This window comes from Procambarus clarkii, chromosome 92 (assembly GCF_040958095.1).
Source record: "Procambarus clarkii isolate CNS0578487 chromosome 92, FALCON_Pclarkii_2.0, whole genome shotgun sequence".
Taxonomy (NCBI): Eukaryota; Metazoa; Arthropoda; class Malacostraca; order Decapoda; family Cambaridae; genus Procambarus; species Procambarus clarkii.
Window position 1 is genome coordinate 5636284 of NC_091241.1, and position 21831 is coordinate 5658114.

General features: G+C 44.8%; 1 protein-coding gene across 2 annotated transcripts in view; it reads left to right on the forward strand.

The window, feature by feature from the left end:
- LOC123775117 (uncharacterized) overlaps window positions 1-21831 on the forward strand; it is a 131546-nt gene that overhangs the window by 95646 nt on the left and 14069 nt on the right. For both annotated transcript variants that reach the window (XM_045770001.2, XM_045770002.2), the window contains 12 exons: window positions 677-900; window positions 2979-3095; window positions 4594-4720; window positions 5204-5589; window positions 6590-6757; window positions 7396-7591; window positions 8420-8636; window positions 10243-10398; window positions 10823-11166; window positions 12423-12592; window positions 14003-14111; window positions 14506-14678. In XM_045770001.2, the coding sequence (XP_045625957.2) occupies window positions 677-900; window positions 2979-3095; window positions 4594-4720; window positions 5204-5589; window positions 6590-6757; window positions 7396-7591; window positions 8420-8636; window positions 10243-10398; window positions 10823-11166; window positions 12423-12592; window positions 14003-14111; window positions 14506-14678 (2387 nt within the window). The remainder of the gene's footprint in view (window positions 1-676; window positions 901-2978; window positions 3096-4593; window positions 4721-5203; window positions 5590-6589; window positions 6758-7395; window positions 7592-8419; window positions 8637-10242; window positions 10399-10822; window positions 11167-12422; window positions 12593-14002; window positions 14112-14505; window positions 14679-21831) is intronic.

Here is a 21831-nt window from a genome sequence, read left to right on the forward strand (position 1 = left end):
TTGTTATACCAGCAACTGAGGTCACGCACACGCAAGTATGCGAGTGTGAGGAATAATGAATTATAATATGATTATTATAATGACAATAAGGTATAATGAGGGAGGCGACGTGAGGCGCTCTGCCACACACGAACCATCATACACCTCCTACTGTAGAGCGACGGGGTCTCTTCCTGCAGGTCGGCGTTCAATCCCCCGAGCGTCCAAGTGCTTGGACACCATTCCTTTCCCCCCGTCCCGCCCTTAAATCCTGAACCCGACTCTTTCCTAGTGTTATATAGTCGTAATAGCTTGGCACTTTCCCCCTGATAGTTCCCTTCCCTCCTACAATGTTGCTCACGCCATCTTGAAAAACAATGGAGGATGTATTCCAAATTTTGGTTTATTAATACACTAACACAGTGATTGTATTTTTTTCACCTTTATTATTATTATTTAGTACGTAGGGCAGAAGCCAGTCATGTTAATGTGCTGTTTAATGGGTAGTTGTTCCAGCCAACTATTATTGCATGTATTGTATAGTAGTAATGGTAGTGGAAGCTTGGGCAGAAACTACTTGTAGCCTACTGTTGTACTCTAGTGAAACTAGGAGCCACGTGTTGTATTCTAGTTTAGTAAGAACATCTAGGAACATCGACCTACACTCCGCTAATTTGTTCTCTTTTTCCCTACGCAGATCGCGGGCGGCATGGGCGTCAGTGTGGGCATGCGTGGGCGTGCTGACAGCTGGCGTGGGCGTGCTGACAGCTGGCATGGAGGTGGCTGACCCCTCCGTGCTGATGTTCCTGGAGGAGACCCAGCTGTCAGATGCCTCGCACAGGATAGTCAGGTCGATTCAACAGATACCTCTGGGCACCTCTGGCTTCTCTATCCCTGTTGAGATCGACCCTATCCCATCAGGTGAGAGAGAGAGGGAGGGAGGGAGGGAGGGTGAGAGGGGGGAGGGAGGGAGGGTGAGAGGGGGGAGGGAGGGGGGAGGATGCATGAAAATTAGTTTATTATAAAATGAACAAATCCACAAGGGCCGTGACGAGGATTCGAACCTGTCGTAGCTCAGTCGATTAAGGCAGTGTCTGGGATGCTTCCGGACGCAGGTTCGAATCCTCGTCACGGCCCTTGTGGATTTGTTCATTTGATGCATCACGTTAGTGTGATCTCTATGTGTATGTGATGTAGTTTATTATATATTAGTTTTCTCCGTAGAAAACTTAAGCTGAAACTTAAGTTTTATTAAACATTATTATATGTGGCCCATTGAAAGACCCGATTTCCATCAGATTGGAGGTTCGCCGTGTCCTCTATATTGTCTACTCGCATGGAAATCCTATAGTGGCATCTGCAGGTGATGATACAGTACTAGAGCTTTTATTATTCATCTATGTCTGATGTGTGGATGAGAAAAAGTACCGGAGTAAGCACGGTACTCTAGGTGGGCGGGGGGGGGGGGAATGCTTTTCACGGTGGATGGTCCGGATTTTTGTGTGTTGACTCTACACTCTGCGCTGTGTTAGTTAGAGAAAGTTGTGAGGTTAAGAAGTCTTCCGTGGCATCTAGGGCAATGTTATAGTGATGTAGCAGTTATGAGAGGCAGCGCCCTGTTTAAGGATTCCTCTTCTAAGTCTGTGGAAGAAAACCTAACAAAAATGATTAGGCTTCACTGGAAAAGCTTTAGAGGATCTTAACGCCAGTCATCTCCACACTGTACAGTGTGGAGATGACTGGTACAGTTGTTGGTACAGTTGTTGTTGTTAAAGATTCGCTACCTGCAACACAGTTCCAAGTAGCACGGGCTATGGCGAGCCCGTAGACTGTACAGTTCCCCAGTACCTCATTATCTGGAATATTTCATACAGTTTTGGTCACATATAGTAGAACAATTGACAAACTTGTTCACCACTCTGCAAATAAAGATAACAAATAAATACAAATTCATCCAAATCCCCATTAAAAAAAAAAAGAGGCGAACTTGTCGAGTCCGTAAACGAGAAGAAATTGTTCTTGACAAAGTGGTGAAGTTTCTGTAGGAAGGAAATAAGTGACTTCTGTAGGAAGTCACTTGTTTCTGGTGCGCGCGCAACCTTTCGCGCGTGTCTGGTGCGCGCGCAACCTGGCATGCGCGCGCACACCACGCCCGTACATAAGGGGTCAGCATGGGGTCACGACCCCCAGGCCCAAACACAACTCAAAGATATTACATGACCAACCACCACATTCACCCCTCAAACATCTACCACCTACTACGGGCTACTCATACCCGTGCCACCTCTCGTGGTGGCCTAATCTTCATCAAGCTACTGGCAGAAGGGCACTGCTCTTGTGCCAGGTAAGTTACGGGCTCACCATAGCCCGTGCTACTTGCCCCGCTCCTGTGCCAGGTAAGTTACGGGCTCGCCATAGCCCGTGCTACTTGGAACTTGTTCCGAGTAGCTGAATCTATAACAACAACACGTGACAAATTCCAGAATATGTTTGAAAAACATCGGTTACACAACAACGAAGCCAGATCCGTTTTCTTTTGAGTGGAACAACGTACTCGTATGGGATATGTAAATAAAGTTTGCAATGTATCAACTCAAGTTATAACTCGAAACAGCGGATACTTCAGTTTTATCCTTAAATTACCTTATGTTCTCCACATTTATCTATTTCTCCCCATTTATCTATTTCTCCCCATTTATCTATTTCTCCCATGTTGACCAATTTACGCTCATTATTATTTACACAAATTTTTTTGTCTGATGCTTAAATTTCTCACCCACGAGTTAACAAATTTTCCAAAAATTATATCCTCTCCATTTGTATCTCCTCTGTAACCCAATTTTCTCAGCAATACCGTCATTTTCTCAGCAATACCGTCATTTTCTCAGCAATACCGTCATTTTCTCGGCAATACCGTCATTTTCTCGGCAATACCGTCACTTTCTCAGCAATACCGTCATTTTCTCGGCAATACCGTCACTTTCTCTGTCCATTGACAGGTCCCCGGGTGACGATGCCTCACATCAGCTTCAGAGACATGGGCAACCTGGTTCACCAAGCTACCCTCGCTGTCAACGAGAGGTTCGACTCCATTGAACCTGCCATCTACAACAGTGGTGAGTTGAACCTGCCATCCTACAACAGTGGTGAGTTGAACCTGCCATCCTACAACAGTGGTGAGTTGAACCTGCCATCCTACAACAGTGGTGAGTTGAACCTGCCCACCTACAACAGTGGTCAGTTGAACCTGCCCCCCTACAACAGTGGTGAGTTGAACCTTCCCCCCTACAACAGTGGTGAGTTAAACCTTCCACCTACAACAGTGGTGAGTTGAACCTTCCCCCCTACAACAGTGGTGAGGTAAACCTTCCACCTACAACAGTGGTGAGTTGAACCTTCCCCCCTACAACAGTGGTGAGTTAAACCTTCCACCTACAACAGTGGTGAGTTGAACCTTCCCCCCTACAACAGTGGTGAGTTAAACCTTCCACCTACAACAGTGGTGAGTTGAACCTGCCCACCTACAACAGTGGTGAGTTGAACCTTCCACCTATAACAGTGGTGAGTTGAACCTGCCCACCTACAACAGTGGTGAGTTGAACCTTCCACCTACAACAGTGGTGAGTTGAACCTTCCCCCCTACAACAGTGGTGAGTTGAACCTTCCACCTACAACAGTGGTGAGTTGAACCTGCCCACCTACAACAGTGGTGAGTTGAACCTTCCACCTACAACAGTGGTGAGTTGAACCTTCCCCCCTACAACAGTGGTGAGTTGAACCTTCCACCTACAACAGTGGTGAGTTGAACCTTCCCCCCTACAACAGTGGTGAGTTGAACCTTCCACCTACAACAGTGGTGAGTTGAACCTGCCCACCTACAACAGTGGTGAGTTGAACCTTCCACCTATAACAGTGGTGAGTTGAACCTGCCCACCTACAACAGTGGTGAGTTGAACCTTCCACCTACAACAGTGGTGAGGCGTGTACATTACAGTAAGATGACGGTGTCATGTAGCCCATCAGAGCCATGTGGCAGGTGTACACAACACTAGGATGACGTGAGGGGGCAGTGTACAGGCTGGACAGTCATCATGTTTGTGAAGTGTTGTAGTATAGCTCTCCTTAGACCTGTGTTGCTTCACACACACACACACACACACACACACTCACACACTCACTCACTCACTCACTCACTCACTCAATCACTCTCACACTCTCACACTCACACTCTCACACTCACACTCTCACACTCTCTCTCACTCACTCTCTCTCACTCTCTCTCACTCACTCTCACTCACTCTCACTCACTCTCACTCACTCTCACTCACTCACTCACTCTCACTCACTCACTCACTCACTCACTCACTCACTCACTCACTCACTCACTCACTCACTCACTCACTCACTCACTCACTCACTCACTCACCCCAGTAGCTCTCCCATGTATACGACAGTTGACGTCATACATCATGGTCCCCCATGGTCACTACTAGAGTACAGTTCTCTCCCATGCATACAACAGTTGACCTCATAAATGGCAGAGTAGCTGGCAGAGTAGAGCAAGTGTGAGAGGCGTGTGAGAGCTGTAACTAACTGTGACTGTCGCCCCCCCAGGTGCTCGCCAGGTCCCTGGTACGCCCGCCTGGTTCATGGCCGCCTCCCACAAGACCAAGGTGGTGGCTAAGAACATCTCCAGGATCGCTCTCATCTCCGAGGAGGCCACCAAGTACACCGCCCAGCAGTAAGTGCACATTATTATCATAATTATTCTTGAGAAAATGGGTTGGAGCAGTGCGGGGAGATTTGAACCGGCGTCGTTAGTATACTCGGTAAAAGTGGCGGGTTGAATAGGTTTTGTCCTGTCGTGGTCTGCTGGGGTTAAGATGTGCAGCTGATATTCTCCAGGACGCTGGTTCAAGTCCCCGCACCGTTCCCACTGAGTTTGTCTCAGATACTTTATGCCAGTGTGATTTTTTGTTATAATAATTATTATTATTGTTGTTGAGAAAATCATTTGGAGCAGTGCTGGAAGATTTGAACTCTCGGCCTGGGTACCCCCGAGCTACGGACCTTACCTCGGGACCACCACATGGTATAAGTTATACAACCTGGAATTCCACTGAATCCACAGGACGTCTGGAGGCTCCTACTGAAGCCAGTCCAGAGCTTACATATACACCCCCCCCCATGGTCACGATGTACTGTAAGTGATGTCACCTTCCAGGTACCGACTGGACAAGGACCAGGTGACCTATGGACTGCCCACAGCTGATGTAAGAGGTACTGTACTAGGAGACCAGTGCCCTGTTGAGGTGGACTTCCCCTGTCAGCCCAGGAAGTACCGGGCTTTCAACGGGTATTGCAATAATGTGCAGAACCCCAAATGGGGCAATGCCATCACTCGTTACCTGCGGTTCCTGCCTGCCAACTACGGCGATGGGGTGTCGGTGCCCCGTCAGGCCTCCAGCGGGGACTTCCTGCCTTCAGCACGCAGTGTGAGCCTCGGCCTGCACGGCAGCCACGACACGCCCCACAAGTTCATGACGGCCATCGCTGCCGTCTTCGGCCAGTTCATCTCCCATGACCTCTCCCACACACCTCAGATGGCAGGTTAGTTCCTCTTGTACACCATCTGCTGCATGTATACCTCAGATGGTTATTTAGTCTTGCACACCATCTCAGTCGCATGTAAACTGTCTCACACACACTCACTAAAGTGTGTGTGTGTGTGTGTGTGTGTGTGTGTGTGTGTGTGTGTGTGTGTGTGTGTGTGTGTGTGTGTGTGTGTGTAAACAGCTGTGTGGTGTCATAGTCTTAAGGGCCCGGATTCGGCTAACTGATGTAAACAGTGTGTATGGTTTATGAATATCTTCAGAGCACATGCGCGTTAATTTTGTATTCAAGTTCAATATGCCTTGTGACCATGGTTTTAGTAGATTAGTTTTATATAACTGACGGTCAGGTGTTTAGGGTTTGTGTATGTTAAACTCTCTCTTCCCAAAGTCATTCACTCTTACTGTAACTCACAAACTCTTCCCTGGTCATAAAAGTATTTGTGTGTACGTCTGATACCATACTACTTGTGAAGGAGGAAATGTATATGTTTACCTCTCAGAATGTTTGGTAATATGTTTAATGTTTGTGATGTGTGTCTATGTATATATTAACACGTTGTACTGAACGGGGTGAGAATAGCTTGAGCTACCTCATCCCTTTGTGTGTATTTTACCTCAATAAACTTATTTCAATTTCAACTCTTCCCTTAACTCACTCACTCCCCTCTTCCCTTGTCTCACTCCCTCCCTCTTCCCTTGTCTCACTCCCTCCCTCTTCCCTTATCTCACTCCCTCCCTCTTCCCTTGTCTCACTCCCTCTTCCCTTGTCTCACTCCCTCCCTCTTCCCTTGTCTCACTCCCTCCCTCTTCCCTTGTCTCACTCCCTCCCTCTTCCCTTGTCTCACTCCCTCCCTCTTCCCTTGTCTCACTCCCTCCCACTTCCCTTAACTCGCCCTCTATTCCCTCGACACTCTTCACCTCTGACTCTTTTTTTTTTTTTTCATTGTAAAATTCATCTTGACTGACCCAGTAAACTGACTCATTGTCTGTCTCAGGTTACATCGGACAGCGGCTACGGTGTTGTGGCGTCAACTTCAGCGACTTCCATCCGGAGTGTTACCCCATCCGTATCCCAGATGGCGACCCAGTCTACGGGCCCCTGCAGCTCAAGTGCCAGGAGTACGTGCGCTCTGGCACCGCCCCCAGGACCGGCTGTACCCTCGGTAAGTGCCACCTGCCCATCTTTCTCACTAGCCCCCCCAGAGACAGCTGGGAGGAGTGCCACTGTAACCTTCTTGTCTCCTCCACAAATGAAAGGTTAGCGAGTCTTAAAAGAACTTATATTGCATATTTAAGCTTTAAGTTTATCTGGAGTATTTTTGTCACAGCAGATATAGAGTAGTGATGATGGTGAAGGAGGGGAAGTGGATGGGCCATAATTACTCATATATAACTTTTAATACACCGGTCTGCCCTCTCATTGGCCAATACACTGTGGACATGCAGCATGGTGGGGTTCACCAACCTTAAATGTGCTGACTGGAAGATAGTGTGCTCTAGCTTCAAGTTTAAGCTTTATGGTTCACTCGGGCTACACAGCCTACTTCCTCCAATTAAACTTTTCTTGTTAAGAGAAGAGTGTTAACCTTTGGGTAAGGTTATCTCAATATTTATACATAGATTTTGCCAATTAAACCTTTTTTGTTATAGTGCCATAAGTCAGTCAGTCTGTTTGTCTGTCTGTCTCTCTCTCTCTTTTTTTCCTCTCGCCCTCTCTCTCCCTCCTCCTCCTCTTCCCCCTCTTCTTACATACCTCCCCCCTGTAAACATTTCCTACCAATAATACTGTTACTGCCCTCAGGTCCTAGGGAACAGATCAACCAGGTTACCTCCTTCATTGATGGCTCGGTGCTCTATGGCTCCAGCAAAGAAGAATCCGACGACCTTCGAGCCTTCACTGACGGCCTCCTCAAGGTGCAGCGTGGCCCCACAGGCAACCAGATCCTGGCTGATGATGAAAACCAGATTGACTGCAAGTCGTCCTCGGGAAGACACAAGTAAGCTCTCGAAAGGAAAAAGGTTTCGAGGTCTCAGACTGGTTCTCGAGGGCTCAGGGTGGTTCTTGAGACTTGGGTTGGTTCTCGAGGGCTCAGGGTGGTTCTTGAGACTTGGGTTGGTTCTCGAGGGCTCAGGGTGGTTCTTGAGACTTGGGTTGGTTCTCGAGGGCTCAGGGTGGTTCTTATAAGCTCAGGCTGGTTCTTGATTATGAGGAACTACGACACCCATCCCACACATCTGAAGTTAAAGGAATTGACGATGTTTCGGTCCATGCTGGAACATTGTGAAGTCTTGTCCAGGTCATACAGAAACCTCGCCACTTTCTTTATTTTTGAATGTGTAGGTTTGGAGTCTAGATTTCAGCCACATTATTGTTTGCAAAAGGAAGTAAAAAAGCTACTTTATGCTTGTTATTGTGAATGAAGAAGTAAGGTCTTAAGGAGCAGGCAGGCAGCCTTAGGAGCGTAACATGGTTCTTATATATAAGGAAGAAATGTCTTAAAGTTAAGATCTTGGAAGGTTAGAAATGGTCTTGTGCATTATTAAGGAAGATCACAAACTTAGGAGCTGACTTATGGAAGCAAAGTCTTCAGGACTCTTAGGAACTCTAAGTGGTTTATGTTATATAATCTCTCATTTACATAGCAGCAGACTCGCCAGACTTCTGCATTCAAAACGAATTACTTTAAAATCATATTGTTTTAAAAAAAAAATTCCGTGCTCTTCATCTTTTTTTTCACTCACTATGCCTATCTCTCTCCCTCCCTCCCTCTCTCCCTTTCTCTCGCTCACTGTTTCCCTCTCTCACGCTCTTTCTCCTTCCCCAGGTGCTTCAAGTCTGGAGACGTGAGGGTGAATGAACATGTGGGTCTGACCTCGCTGCATCAGATCTTCGTCAGAGAACACAATCGCATTGCCTCTCAGCTGTCTGCCCTCAATGCCCACTGGACAGACGAGCAAGCCTTCCAGGAGGCCAGGCGCATCGTGGGGGCCGAACTGCAGCACATCACCTACACGGAGTTCCTTCCATCTATCCTGGGCCAGGTGTGTTACGAGTAGCAGCCAGATGATCAGAAAAGGCCTTGTAAGTGGGTGGAATCTGTAGGTCTCTTGATTTTCTCTCAGACTGAGAGAAAATTCTCAGTCTGAGGAGAGAGAGTGTTGGAGGGTAGGGATAAGTGACAGAACGAGGTAAGGTGCAGATACCAAACAAAAACAACGTGTCCTATATATCAGATCCTGTAATATTGTGAAAGTAGCCTTAATTCCTCATTAGAACACTAACCACTGGTATTTAAATTTGTAAAACCATTAGGAATTGTTGGGGGGTGTATTAAACTATCAAAGATAAAGAAGCATTGCTTCATGTACTTCTCCTAGTCCTCTTTCTGCCACTTGAAGTATCAATGGCTATTTTGCTTCTCCTTTAAACGTGTATAATATAACTGGTGTGATTACCGAGTCATCTCCCGACACTGATTATTACCCAGGGACACCTAGAGCATCAAGGTCAGGAGTCACCACAACCTTCAGTGATTCCCTTCACTGAGAGAGGTGAAGGAACCTCTGTAACCTGAACCTGTATTTTAACTGCAGTAATGGGGGTTGTAAGTGAACAGGTCATAATAAGTGTTAGGGGGAAGCAAGGAGGGGAGGGGAAGCGTGCAGTGAGGTAAGGGTGGGTGTGATACTAGAGAAGAGAGGCATCTTAACAACACCTGGAGACTTGCTTGGGACACTAGAGTTGTGTTGACCTTGTCAGCCATGGGCCAGATTCACGAAAGCACTTACGCAAGCACTTACGAACCTGTACATCTTTTCTCAATCTTTGTCGGCTTTGTTTCCAATTATTAAACAGTTAATGAGCTCCGAAGCACCAGGAGGCTGTTTATAACAATAACAACAGTTGATTGGCAAGTTTTCATGCTTGTAAACTGTTTAATAAATGTAACAAAAGCCGTCAAAGATTGAGGAAAGATGTACACGTTCGTAAGTGCTTTCGTGAATCTGGCTCCATGTCTTGTAATTCTTGTTTCCTGAACCTCTCGGTGAAGGAAGGAGTGGTGGGAGAGGGACAAGGGTGTCACAGTGAAGGAAGCGGTGATGGGAGAGAGGCAAGAGTTTTCATGCTTTTCATTCACAATTACCCTTCACCTGTTCTCACCTCACCTTTTAGCTGTCCTTATATTGGCTTCCTTCCCGCATGTGAGTGTTGCTTCTTAGTAAGGTCCAGGATGGCCGTCCTAGTTGTCACTTACATTACATAAATGTGGGTTGGGTTATTAACATTGTCAAATTAACAGGATAATTCACATTTTGTGAGTTATCATGTTAATTTAATCAACCTATTGACTGGGTAATTCTGTGAGTCATGCTGCCACAGCTTATTCACCGTATTGTTTGACCCATCTTGGTTTTCATCACAATTCTTATTTAAGCCTATGTAACCCTTTCTCACCAACTTCTAACTTATTCTATGTCATCCTAACCCTTCTGAATGACCTTAAACCTGCCTAATACATCCAAACAATCCTAAAACAACATTTACACTGTCAAAGTGGTCATGACCCCCAAGGCTGATAAGGTTACTTCAGGACATTTTTCCCCCTCGTCTTTAACCGCAAGCAGTAACCCTGGTTATGTTCCTCAGGGCATCCTGGAGAAGTACGGGCTGGCGATGCAGACCTCTGGGTTCTTCTCTGGGTATGACATCAACATCAATGCGGGCATTGCCAATTCCGTGGCCACCATTGCTCTCAACTTTGTGGCCTCCATGCTGCCCAACACCGTCGCCTATTACAATGAGGTTAGTGAGCAGTGTTATAGTGTACAGTGTCTAGTGTGAGGTGTACTGTGTTGAGTAATTAGTGGGAAGTGTATAGTGCTCTGTATGTAGCATTCAGCATATTGTGTTCACTTTATGTTTGCCATGTAGGGTACAGTGTTAAGCATTGCAGTATGCAATGGGACGTTAATATTGTGCTATGCTCTGTGCAAGGTTTCCTTTGTTGGGTCAGGAGTGGAAACGAGTCGGTCACAAGATGCTGTACTATTTTTAATAACACTCTTAATGCTTCTAACATTTGTATTTGTATATGTATAAGTACTGTATATGATTTGATCTAACAAAATCATATACAGTACTTAAAAGAGCACCACTTTGTGAACTATGCACCAGGTTACAAACTGAGCTCAAGGGGAACTTATCATTTCATCCTTGTCTCTCTCAGGGTCGTAAGCTAAGTGAACGGCCTGTCACTGAGACCTTCTATGCGCCCTTCGATCTCTATGAGCGGGGCAAGTTCGACCAGGTGATAGAGGGTATGATCAGTGCCCACGCTCAGAACGAGGACACATCGATGGCCGATGCCGTGACAAACAAGATGTTTGCGGACTTGTCTACAGGAGTGGGTCTGGACCTGGCAGCCCAGATCATCCAGCAGGGCCGTGACCATGGCATTGACGGATACAACAAGTGGAGACACTTTTGCGGACTTCCTAAGGCGGCCAAATTTGAGGATCTCGGGGATGTAATGTCCCAAGATAATATCAAGAAGCTCAGGTCCACCTACAAGTAGGTTCTTCACCTTTCTATACTTAAGTGATTTCTCTTGCAAATGGGTTCTTATCTTGAGGTTATCTTGAGATGATTTAGGGGCTTTAGTGTCCCCGCGGCCTGGTCCTCGACCAGGCCTCCACCCCCAGGAAGCAGCCCGTGACAGCTGACTAACACCCAGGTACCTATTTACTGCTAGGTAACAGGGGCATTCAGTGTGAAAGAAACTTTGCCCATTTGTTTCTGCCGCGTGCGGGAATTGAACCCGCGCCACAGAATTACGAGTCCTGTGCGCTATCCACCAGGCTACGAGGCCCCCCTTACTCCTACAAAGTGGTGTATTTTCTTTTCTATAATGGCAGTAGAATATGTTCTTACTACATCTATGAATATGCTTAATTGCATAATGAAATTAGATTCTTATACTGAGTAAGAATATCTTTACTACTACTGCAGGTTTGTATTTGTTCTTTCTGCAAGTGCATTGTTGTACACACAGGCAGGTTCTGAACACGCAGCAGACAAGTTGTTTTCTTACGCTATTTCTCAATGTTGGCTCCTACCTGTATGCCTTCTAAAAATTCTAGCAATTTTTTTTTATTAATTAACCCATAGACAAGCATTTCCTCAGGTAGCCTTCTATGTCTAATGCTTCTTCTGGTATTTATTGTTCAAGCACTTCTGTAGGTAGCCCTCTATTTTGTGACGCTTCCACAGGTAGTCTTACCTTGTGCTTCCACGTGTAGAACCCAAATCTCCATCGCGTCCTACTGTTTCTATAGTACTTCTGCAGTTATTACCCAAAAAATTTCAAATTTGACACACTCGTTAAGTTATGCTTGTGACACTGCACATTGTACGTGATTGTGTACAATATACAAATACTGTACTTACTAAGCTTCCACTTAATGTGCATTTGAGGCATTGATACAAACTGGCGTTGTGACCCAAATATCGATGAATAATATAGTTAGGTTCATTCTAAGTATGAGGCTGGCGGAAGTATTTATGTGACCGTGTATGAATGGACTTTGTAAGCGGGTTTGTATGTAAACAGAGGAAACAATATTGAGATGCCAGTATGTGCCAAATCCTCTTTAGAGTTTCCACCAATTGTGAGACGCTGGCGGTAGCTTCAATGACCCGGCGCCTGGTCCCTTCCAAGCGGCTTTCAGTCATGCTGGCTTAGCTGTTTATACTGAGAATTATCTTGACTTATTCTGCTTCTTCCTTTTGTCTTATTTAGTCATTCATGTATTTCACCCCACCACCAGGGAGGTAGATGACATTGACCTGTTCACGGGCGGCCTGGCAGAAAAGCCTAACAGAGGAGCTCTGGTTGGGCCCACTTTCGGCTGCCTCATCGGTCGACAGTTCCATTACCTGAGACGAGGTGACCGCTACTGGTATGAGAACGACCTCCCGCCCTCCTCTTTCACCAAAGGTACGACCTCCCTCCCTCCCTTCACCAAAGGTATGACCTGGGAGTCTCTGTGACTTGAAGACTCATACACATCTGATTGAGATGGCTTTTATTCCATATTTTTCACTTTTGGATCCCCAAAAAGTTTTTGTAAAACAGAATTTGCTCACCCAAATGACATTAACAAATGGGAAATCTAACTAAAGCACCCAGCCTAAGTCTAAGCAAAGTACCCTGTCTCAGCAATCCTAGGCCTAATGCACAGTCTCTTAGGCCTAATATAGCTATGTGAAATACTAGGCCTAGGAATGTTTAAATTTAGTTTTTAGTTTTCTCGCACTGTACAAAATTGCTAGCTAAAAATGTGAGCTTTTTTTGGGGTGGAAGATTACATATTGGTATGTCCGACCAAACAGTTGCAGGATGTACTTCAGGTTTAGGAGGATAGTTCCTTATCACTAGTGTGACATGATCTCTTTTACTGTAATAATCAATATTTTCTGTTTAGTCAGAGTTATTCAATAAAACTATAATTGCTTATCTTTAAAGATGCACACATACACAAACTGGAGGCACAAATGAGTTAGAGACATCAGGAAGAACTTTTTAAGTCTCAAAGCTGTTAATAAGTGGAATAGGTTAGACGTAGAAGTCGTTAAACTTGTCAATTTTACAAACCAATTTTGATTCAAAATTGTACATGTAAATGTGATAAACGCGTAAGACATAAGTCATTGTATAATCTAAGAACATTCAGAAGGCGGGGCTAGGAACCTAATTCAACTCTGCAAGCACACCTTGGTGAGTATCTAGGCGAGTACACACACTAGATCAGTCTCTTGGAAAGTAAAACAAATCCTCCAGAACCCTTCCAGACAAAAATACTTCACAACCTATGTGAAACAAGTCATGGAGGATGCAGCACCGGGATGGAATCCACTCCCAAAAATATTAACAAGTTGAAAGACTGCCACAATACTGTTGTCAGAAGTATGACACCTGAGTTAGGACAGGCTCAGTGAACTGACCTCATGAACACTGGAAGAAAGATAATGTAGAGGAGACAAGGTCACAACGTATAAGGTACTGAGAAATAGACAAAGAAGAACAAACACGGTTCCATAAAGGAGAAGTCGGGTTTGACGACGTTGATTGAAACTGGAAATACATTTGAGCTATTGTAATGTAAGAAAGTACTTCTGCAGTGTAAGATGTGAGATAAATTATTTAGAAAGTAGAAGTTTGGACTAACTCAATCCACAGCTATAAAAATAGACATGACAGAGGCATAGATAATTGAAAATAGGTTGCATCATAGATAATCTATCCTTGCCTGCAAGCACATATATATATATATATGAGAACATACTGGTAAGAATACAAGAAAATCTAGTTATCTCTCAAGACATTGCCCTACTGATCCATCCACAGAACAACTGTACGAGCTGCGGAAGGTGAGCCTGGCAAGGATTCTCTGCGACAACTCTGATCAACTCCAGTACGTCCAGCCCAAGGTCATGCTTGAAGCAGATTCCTTCTTGTAAGTATACTTCCTCGAGGGTTGCACATACTCTCTTTGCCCCAGTTGTTTCTGAAAAATGACCATTCTTCTATGTGTGGGTTGTGAGCCACATGGAGAGTCAGACAGTCAGGCCAGAAATGTGTGTGCAAGATCAGTTCTCTTAACTCACCCTCATTGTCCTCTGCCTCTTCTTCAGTTTTCTGCTTTTACTAATTCTTCACTTGAAGAATGATATGTTGTTGCTAAAAAATATGCTCAAAATATGTTTCTTGTTCAGAATAAAGTAAATTATGCTATAGTGCAGTTATATCATTACAATCTTGTTTTAATCTTCCCAAAACAGTCTCAAATATTTTATTAAAAAACTGATAGTCTTGACCATTCGGGATCTTTACCATCTTCCCTGTCACAGGAACGCCCGCATGTCTTGCCAGGGCAAGAACCTCAAGTCCGTGAACCTGAAGAAGTGGAAGACCGCCAGCCCCAACTTCATCATCCCGGACAAGATGCTTCAAGAGAGCATTGACAGGGCCAAGAGGGACATCAGCAATATGAGGGACTCAGAGTGGAACCTCTGGGAGGCTCGTGAGTCTTTGTGGGCGTGTTCTGCCATATCCTTCCCTCTTCTTCCTCCTCTGCCTCTTTTTTCTTCCTCCTTCTCTGCCTCTTCTTCTTCCTCCTCTACTCTTCCTATTCTTCATCTCCTCCTTTCCACTCATATTTATCAACACACACTGGGGGAGACAACTCCACAGTGGCAGAGCATATAGTACCTGTCTGGGTGCATGGCAACTTAGGAAGGGGGGCTCTGGCACACCATGACCACCTGTAGTGTCAAGTTCTTCTAGTAGGAGGCACAGAGTTGTGGCTCTGTTAATCATCTTCGGTTCTGCATGTATTGTATTGTTTACAATTGATGGTACAGTGTTGCTAGCATGATGAGTCTTCAAGTGTTCTAGCCAGACAAGAGGAGCCTGCCGGTGTATTGTGTGTCGTTGTATTAAGGTGGAGTAAAGTAAGGCACTACGGGCTCACCATAGCCCGTGCTACTTGGAACTTTTTGTTCCAGGTAGCGAATCTTTAACAACAACATAAGGTGGAGTGCTTGCTCTCAGTGCTTCACACCACAGTGTCATGGTGAGCTTGTATAGAACTAGAACATGCTTGGAGCACAAGAAGACGGTGTCCTCTATTTCAGTTCTTTGTTACAGTCTTTTCTACTTTGCATGCTCCTCTTATTCTCTTCTTCACTGTTCTCAATGTTTTATCATCTCTCTGCCTGTGTCCATCCACTTGGATTGGTCAAGATAGTAACAGCCTCATTTCTTGCAGTTGGCATTTGATCCCTGACTGTGTGAATGACTGGGCACAGTTCCTTCACTGCATCCTTGTATCTTGGTTCTTAGCTTCTCCTCGCATCCTTCCAACACAGGTGCTGAATATTCATACTGACACCACATTCTCCTCATGATTACCTTACCCTCACCTTATCTCTCACTATCACGCACTGTACATGTGGTCCTGTAGCACAGTGGTCTTCATCCTCGACCTCACGACCGAGGGTCCCGGGTTCAATTCCCGGGTAGGACAGAAACGGTTTGGCATATTCCTTTTCACTTGACACCTCTAGAACCTGTTTAGGTTCCTTAGAGAAACTTATAACTCATAAGAGGAGTTAGGCAACTGTTGTGGGTTGCATCCTGGGGAAGGCCTAGTTGGTCTGGGAGGGTACCTTGATAAGCCCAGATACTGGTTGCCTCTCCCAGTCAATGGCAAACTCTACGGGCACACTAGGTAGGTGTACATATGAAAGAATGAGTGAGTGAGAGAGAGATATAGTTTGAGAGAAAAAATAGCACGAGAGTGAGTGTGAGTTTGGGGTGTTGGTGTTGTGTACGTGCATGCCAGAAGTGTTTATCAAGCTGTGGATATGGGTGGGCTGCACATCCTCTACTCCTGGTCTGGTCCACTGGCTTACCCCGTGCTGCATGCTAGTACTTTGTGCGTTTATCTGCCTCATTAGTGTTTCCAACTTCTGTCTCCCTATTATTTCCTCTAAGAATGAATGGTCTCTCCCTATCCATGTCTATTCCTGTCAGTATCTTGCATGTTATGGTCCTATCACCACTCTTTTCTAGTGTTATATTGAGCTGCTACAGTCTGTCTCCATAGCTTTGCTTCTATATTTTTGGTTGCAGTCTTGTAGCAAATCTCTAGATTTTCTCTATTTTCTTGATCTTCCAAAACATGCTTGTAGACTTTTGGACTGATGTAAGCCGAGTACTCTTTATGCTTCGTTGCCCCTCTCTTTCCCCACTTTTTGCTTTGCATTTGTTCAGAATGAATTTAAGTAACCATTTCTCTGCCCAGTATTGCAGCTTGTGTCTTCCTTTAGAAGCCTGCAGCCTTACCACCTTTGAATCATATGCAGATCTTGGCAATTATTTTTTTTTTTTTTGGGGGGGGGGGCTAGTTGGCTAACTCAAAATTGAGAGAGTGGAAGTATTTATAAGTCGACTCGATCATGTGTCTGGAGAGACTACCACAGAATGAGATAAGATAGAATGACTACCTCATTTGATTGGTTACTTGTAAACCAGGAAGGTTATTTTACAAGCTGGTGTGGACATGGTTATGTACCAGACACGAGCCTAAACTAAACTTGAAACAACACTGCCTACTCAATGGGTTTCAAACTCTAGACTCCTAGATTGCATGGTTATGGGTCTGCTACCCGGGTTGGTCAAGGGCCAACTCTTGTAAGAACCCACTTGTTACTTTCCTCCATTGTGGCTGTTTTTCTCTTGATGTGACTCGTTTCCTGTGTGTAAGGTATTCCCTCGCTAAAAAGATTTGCTTTGGCATTTTGAAAGATGCAGTTATCACACCTTTCTTTCTCTTGCCAACCCTTAGTTTGTCTTAGGCTTCTCTAGGTTTCTTTGTCTACGAGGTTAGACAGACATGACGTGTGTACCCCTTCTGCCCCCCCCCCACACTACCTGTGTTGGTGTGTGTACTTGTGCTAATTTTGCTTACATGTATTTGAAGCGTTCAGAGTTAGCTGCTCCTAATCCTCGCATTTCAAGCTGTTTGTCGTTTAATGCTTATATTTCTGACTTGTGTATTTCCTGTTAAAACTGAGTAACGTTTTTCTTTTGCTATATCTTTATATAAACTGTTTCACTTGCTTGCTTGTTATTTTGACATCTCTGTGTACAAGTAAACTCGCCTAGATGTACCTGGAGGGTCGAGTGTCTGCTCTTAAGCCCCGCCTTTTGACCATCTGTACAGTAGTTAAATGTAGTGACGTTTTTGACTTTTTATTATTTTTACACCTAATATTGTGTATCAATTTGTCCTCGAGGACTTCCTCTTTTTATCTCTTCCATTTATTTATGACTCAAGTGAAGAAATTCTTTCTGACATTAACATGTCTGTGAGTATAGTTATACGTGTGTGTGTGTCAGTGTCTGTGGGTTATGTGCTTGTAGTTTTGTGTGTGTGTGTGTGTGTGTGTGTGTGTGTGTGTGTGTGTGTGTGTGTGTGTGTGTGTGTGTGTGTGTGTGTGTGTGTGTGTGTGTGTGTGTGTGTGTGTGCACGCGCCCATAAACTAACAGTGGGCGTGTGTGTGCTCTAGCGGGAGGACGCGTGACCCGAGACGCGCCCCCTCGACCCCACCGACAACCCCTGGTGACCTCTGACGTCATGCACGCACTCATTGACCGTTCTGACCTGAGCCTGAGTGCCCGAGTGGTTCGCGAGGCTGAAGAACTTCTCCACGACTGCTTCGTGGTCGGAGTTGAGGCCTGGAAGTACATGAGATCTCACGAGAAGGATATATGGAGACGCCGTGAGTATGACGCCATGCTCTTTTGACCTCTCCCAACCACTGACATGTCCCCCTTGACTACTTCCGACCTGTGACATATTCCCTTGACTTCTCCCCACCTCAGACATGTCCCCTTGACCATTCCTGAGCCCTGACATGTCACTTGATCCTGGCTTTTGGCACTTCCATTTTGCACCAGATGCTTGACTTCGTGTGTCTACCCTGAGCTGGCTGCCTCATTCTGGTTCCGGGCCTTTTTGAACCTACAAGAATATTAGCGGAACTTGTCTCTCTCGACCTCAAGCTTTGACCCGACTCGACCATTTCCCGCACCTCCCGCTGCCCACAACGCGCTGGCCACCCACACCACTGACTAACCACTCGACATCCACCAACACACCACTGGCCAGCCACCCAACGCCCACCCGCACACCACTGGCCAGCCACCCAACGCCCACCCGCACACCACTGGCCAGCCACCTGACACCCACCCACCCACACACCACTGGCCAACCACTCAACACTGGCCAGCCACCTGACACCCACCTGCACACCACTGGCCAACCACCTGCACACCACTGGCCAACCACCTGACACCCACCCACACACACACGCCCTTGGCCAACCACCTGCTTACTATTAGAATTTAGATGCATCCACTGCTGAAAACTGTCTTGTGTGAATCTGCTAATAGTTATACAACTGCAAACTACCTTGTATATATCTCTCCCTTAAGTCTTGTTTAGTCCTGCTTAAATGATCTCTGACACTGCCTAAATCCTGTTGAAACTTGTTAAATTCTATTCAAAACAACTTATCCTTGAGGAAGCTGTTCAAATCATTTTTTCTTGCTTTCACACTTCTCATATAGAACTCTGACCATCTCGGTACACGTAGTCATTTTTAAACATTTCAAAACGTGTTCCCATATTACTAGTAATGCCTAAAGCCCAAAAAAGCAAGAGCCTAGGATATGCATGACCTCTTAATATGATGAGTGAAGTCATGCATATCCTAGTCTAAAAATTGTCTAAAAAAAATTGTCTAAAAATTGAAGTCTAGCTAAACATTGCTTAACGTGCTAGAGGTGAGGTTTTGATCCCTTTATCTATACCTTGTTTAAACAGTTTTTTTTTTAATATTCACCGGCAGTTTTAACAAAAAGGATCTGTCCTTTGTGTTTGGATCACGCATTTAAATTGAGGGACACTTTCTCCTCTATGTATGAGTTATATATAGTTATATATAGTTATATATAGTTATATATAGTTATATAATAGACATGAGTTAATCCATGTGTCTGTTCTCTCCATATATGGAGCAGACATTTTAAACTTTGGGTCTCGTTAAACCAGACATGACAGGGCTGATCTCATAGAGAGGCTTAAAATACTGAACAGGTTGGAGGATATTGGTCCAGACAACTTTAAAAAGGTCAGATGTAGCACAAGGCAGGAGCAATTGTTTCAAGCTCAATAAGCCACAATACAGGACAGAATACAAGAGACGCTTTTTCACCTATTGGGTTATAACCCCCTGGAACTGCCTATCCGCTGAAATCGTAAATGCCAAGACATTACTTGTTCAATATCCAGATCGAAAAAATCCTCTGTAGGTATGGGAGGGGGGGGGGGAGTCCTTTGACAAGCCGCTGGCTTCCTGCCCCTGTCAATGCCACTAGGGAGATAGTGACCCTTGGGTAAATACAGGTATGGGGAGGGATCTTTTCTTTGTACTTTTTCTCTTGTTTATTGGATATGTGTTTTAACCTTAGAATCTACCTCTCATTGCACTCATCAAACACAAACTATGGATGTGTCTGCTAGCTATATTTTATATATTATATATACATACATACCCGCCAAAAACACACCGAAACTACGACGTTGGTACAACGTTCGAACAAGTTTTAACACCTCCTAACCAGTTATAACAACCAATATAGCAAGTTGTAACAACGTTCTAATACGTCATAAACACGTTAAGCCAAGATGTAACAACTTTATTACAAGTTGTAACAAGCGGAAAATAGAGACGGCTTCGGTTTGTGTTTCCAGGGTATACACACATGCTAGATGGGTACCTGGCAGTGCCTGAGTGTGTCTCGTCTCTGGCTGTCTGTGTATCTCTCTTGTCCTCCCTCCCTTCCAGTCTCTCACTCAGAACACACAATACATGGGTACCTGGCAGTGCCTGAGTGTGTCTCGTCTCTGGCTGTCTGTGTATCTCTCTTGTCCTCCCTCCCTTCCAGTCTCTCACTCAGAACACACAATACATGGGTACCTGGCAGTGCCTGAGTGTGTCTCGTCTCTGGCTGTCTGTGTATCTCTCTTGTCCTCCCTCCCTTCCAGTCTCTCACTCAGAACACACAATACATGGGTACCTGGCAGTGCCTGAGTGTGTCTCGTCTCTGGCTGTCTGTGTATCTCTCTTGTCCTCCCTCCCTTCCAGTCTCTCACTCAGAACACACAATACATGGGTACCTGGCAGTGCCTGAGTGTGTCTCGTCTCTGGCTGTCTGTGTATCTCTCTTGTCCTCCCTCCCTTCCCGTCTCTCACTCAGAACACACAATACATGCACCCAGCCCGTCTCTCACTCAGAACACACAATACATGCACCCAGCCCGTCTCTCACTCAGAACACACAATACATGCACCCAGCCAGTCTCTCACTCAGAACACACAATACATGCACCCAGCCCGTCTCTCACTCAGAACACACAATACATGCACCCAGCCCGTCTCTCACTCAGAACACACAATACATGCACCCAGCCCGTCTCTCACTCAGAACACACAATACATGCACCCAGCAAACACAAACCATAATTACACCATTATTTTGATTATTATTAGATACAAAGTTGTAAGAATATTGTGGTTATGTTGTGTGTTTGATGAACAGCTTTAACAATCTGCAAACACTTTGGACAATCAAACCCACAATTCATACATCATAGGAGTTGCTACTTCTCATAATGGAGGCAGATCCTATTTAAAGATCCTATTACACTTCCCAATCCCATCACAATTTACCGTGGAATGTTGCACAAGATGATGGTAGAGGCCAAAACCATCAGTAGTTTCAATCATATGACAGAGTGCTAGGAAGACGGGACACCACGAGCTTAGCTCCCATCCTGTAACTTGACTTAGGAAATTACACATACAGTATACTGTATACATATATAATGTTAAATGCCACCATGACCTAAAATGCAACACCTGACTATGCTGATGAACCTTAAGGGAGACTTCAGTAACCTTGACAAAGAAGCTCTGAGATTGCTATACATAATCTGTGAGATTATTACCCTTAAATGTACTGCCTTGACACTCAATCCCAACCTGAATCAATTTACAGAAATTGTTTAAAAATGAGATGTGCAACAGTTGTTCCCGAGTTTAGACTGAATTGAAGGAAAGTCTGAGAGTAGTAGTTTTTAAGTTAGAAGAATGCCTCGTGAAGTACTTTGTTATAACAAAGGTGGCTCTCTTAGTTCTTAAGTACCAAGGACACTTTACATAGTTATTAAGACCTTCTTTGAATGCTCCTGATGTTGTTCTGTTGTGCTGTACTTCTGTTCACTGTGAACATCTTTGTATTGTAGTCTTTCCCGTTTGTATTGTGCTCCTTCCTCTCATTTTTCTGCACTCCTATTCACTATGTGTTCATGTGTGCTGCTTTCTTCAAAGCTGCTTTCTGCTTGATATCTGATAATTTGCTATGTGCCTCCATTAATATTATTTATAACATACTGTATAAACCAAACTACATGTATTGACATAGACGAATTTACCTCCATTTACAAATTGATCTGATTTTGAGACAATTTTTTCAGTTTTCCTTTTCTTCAAAATTTCCAGATTACTAAAAAATTGTGAATATTTTCATATTTAATTTTACAC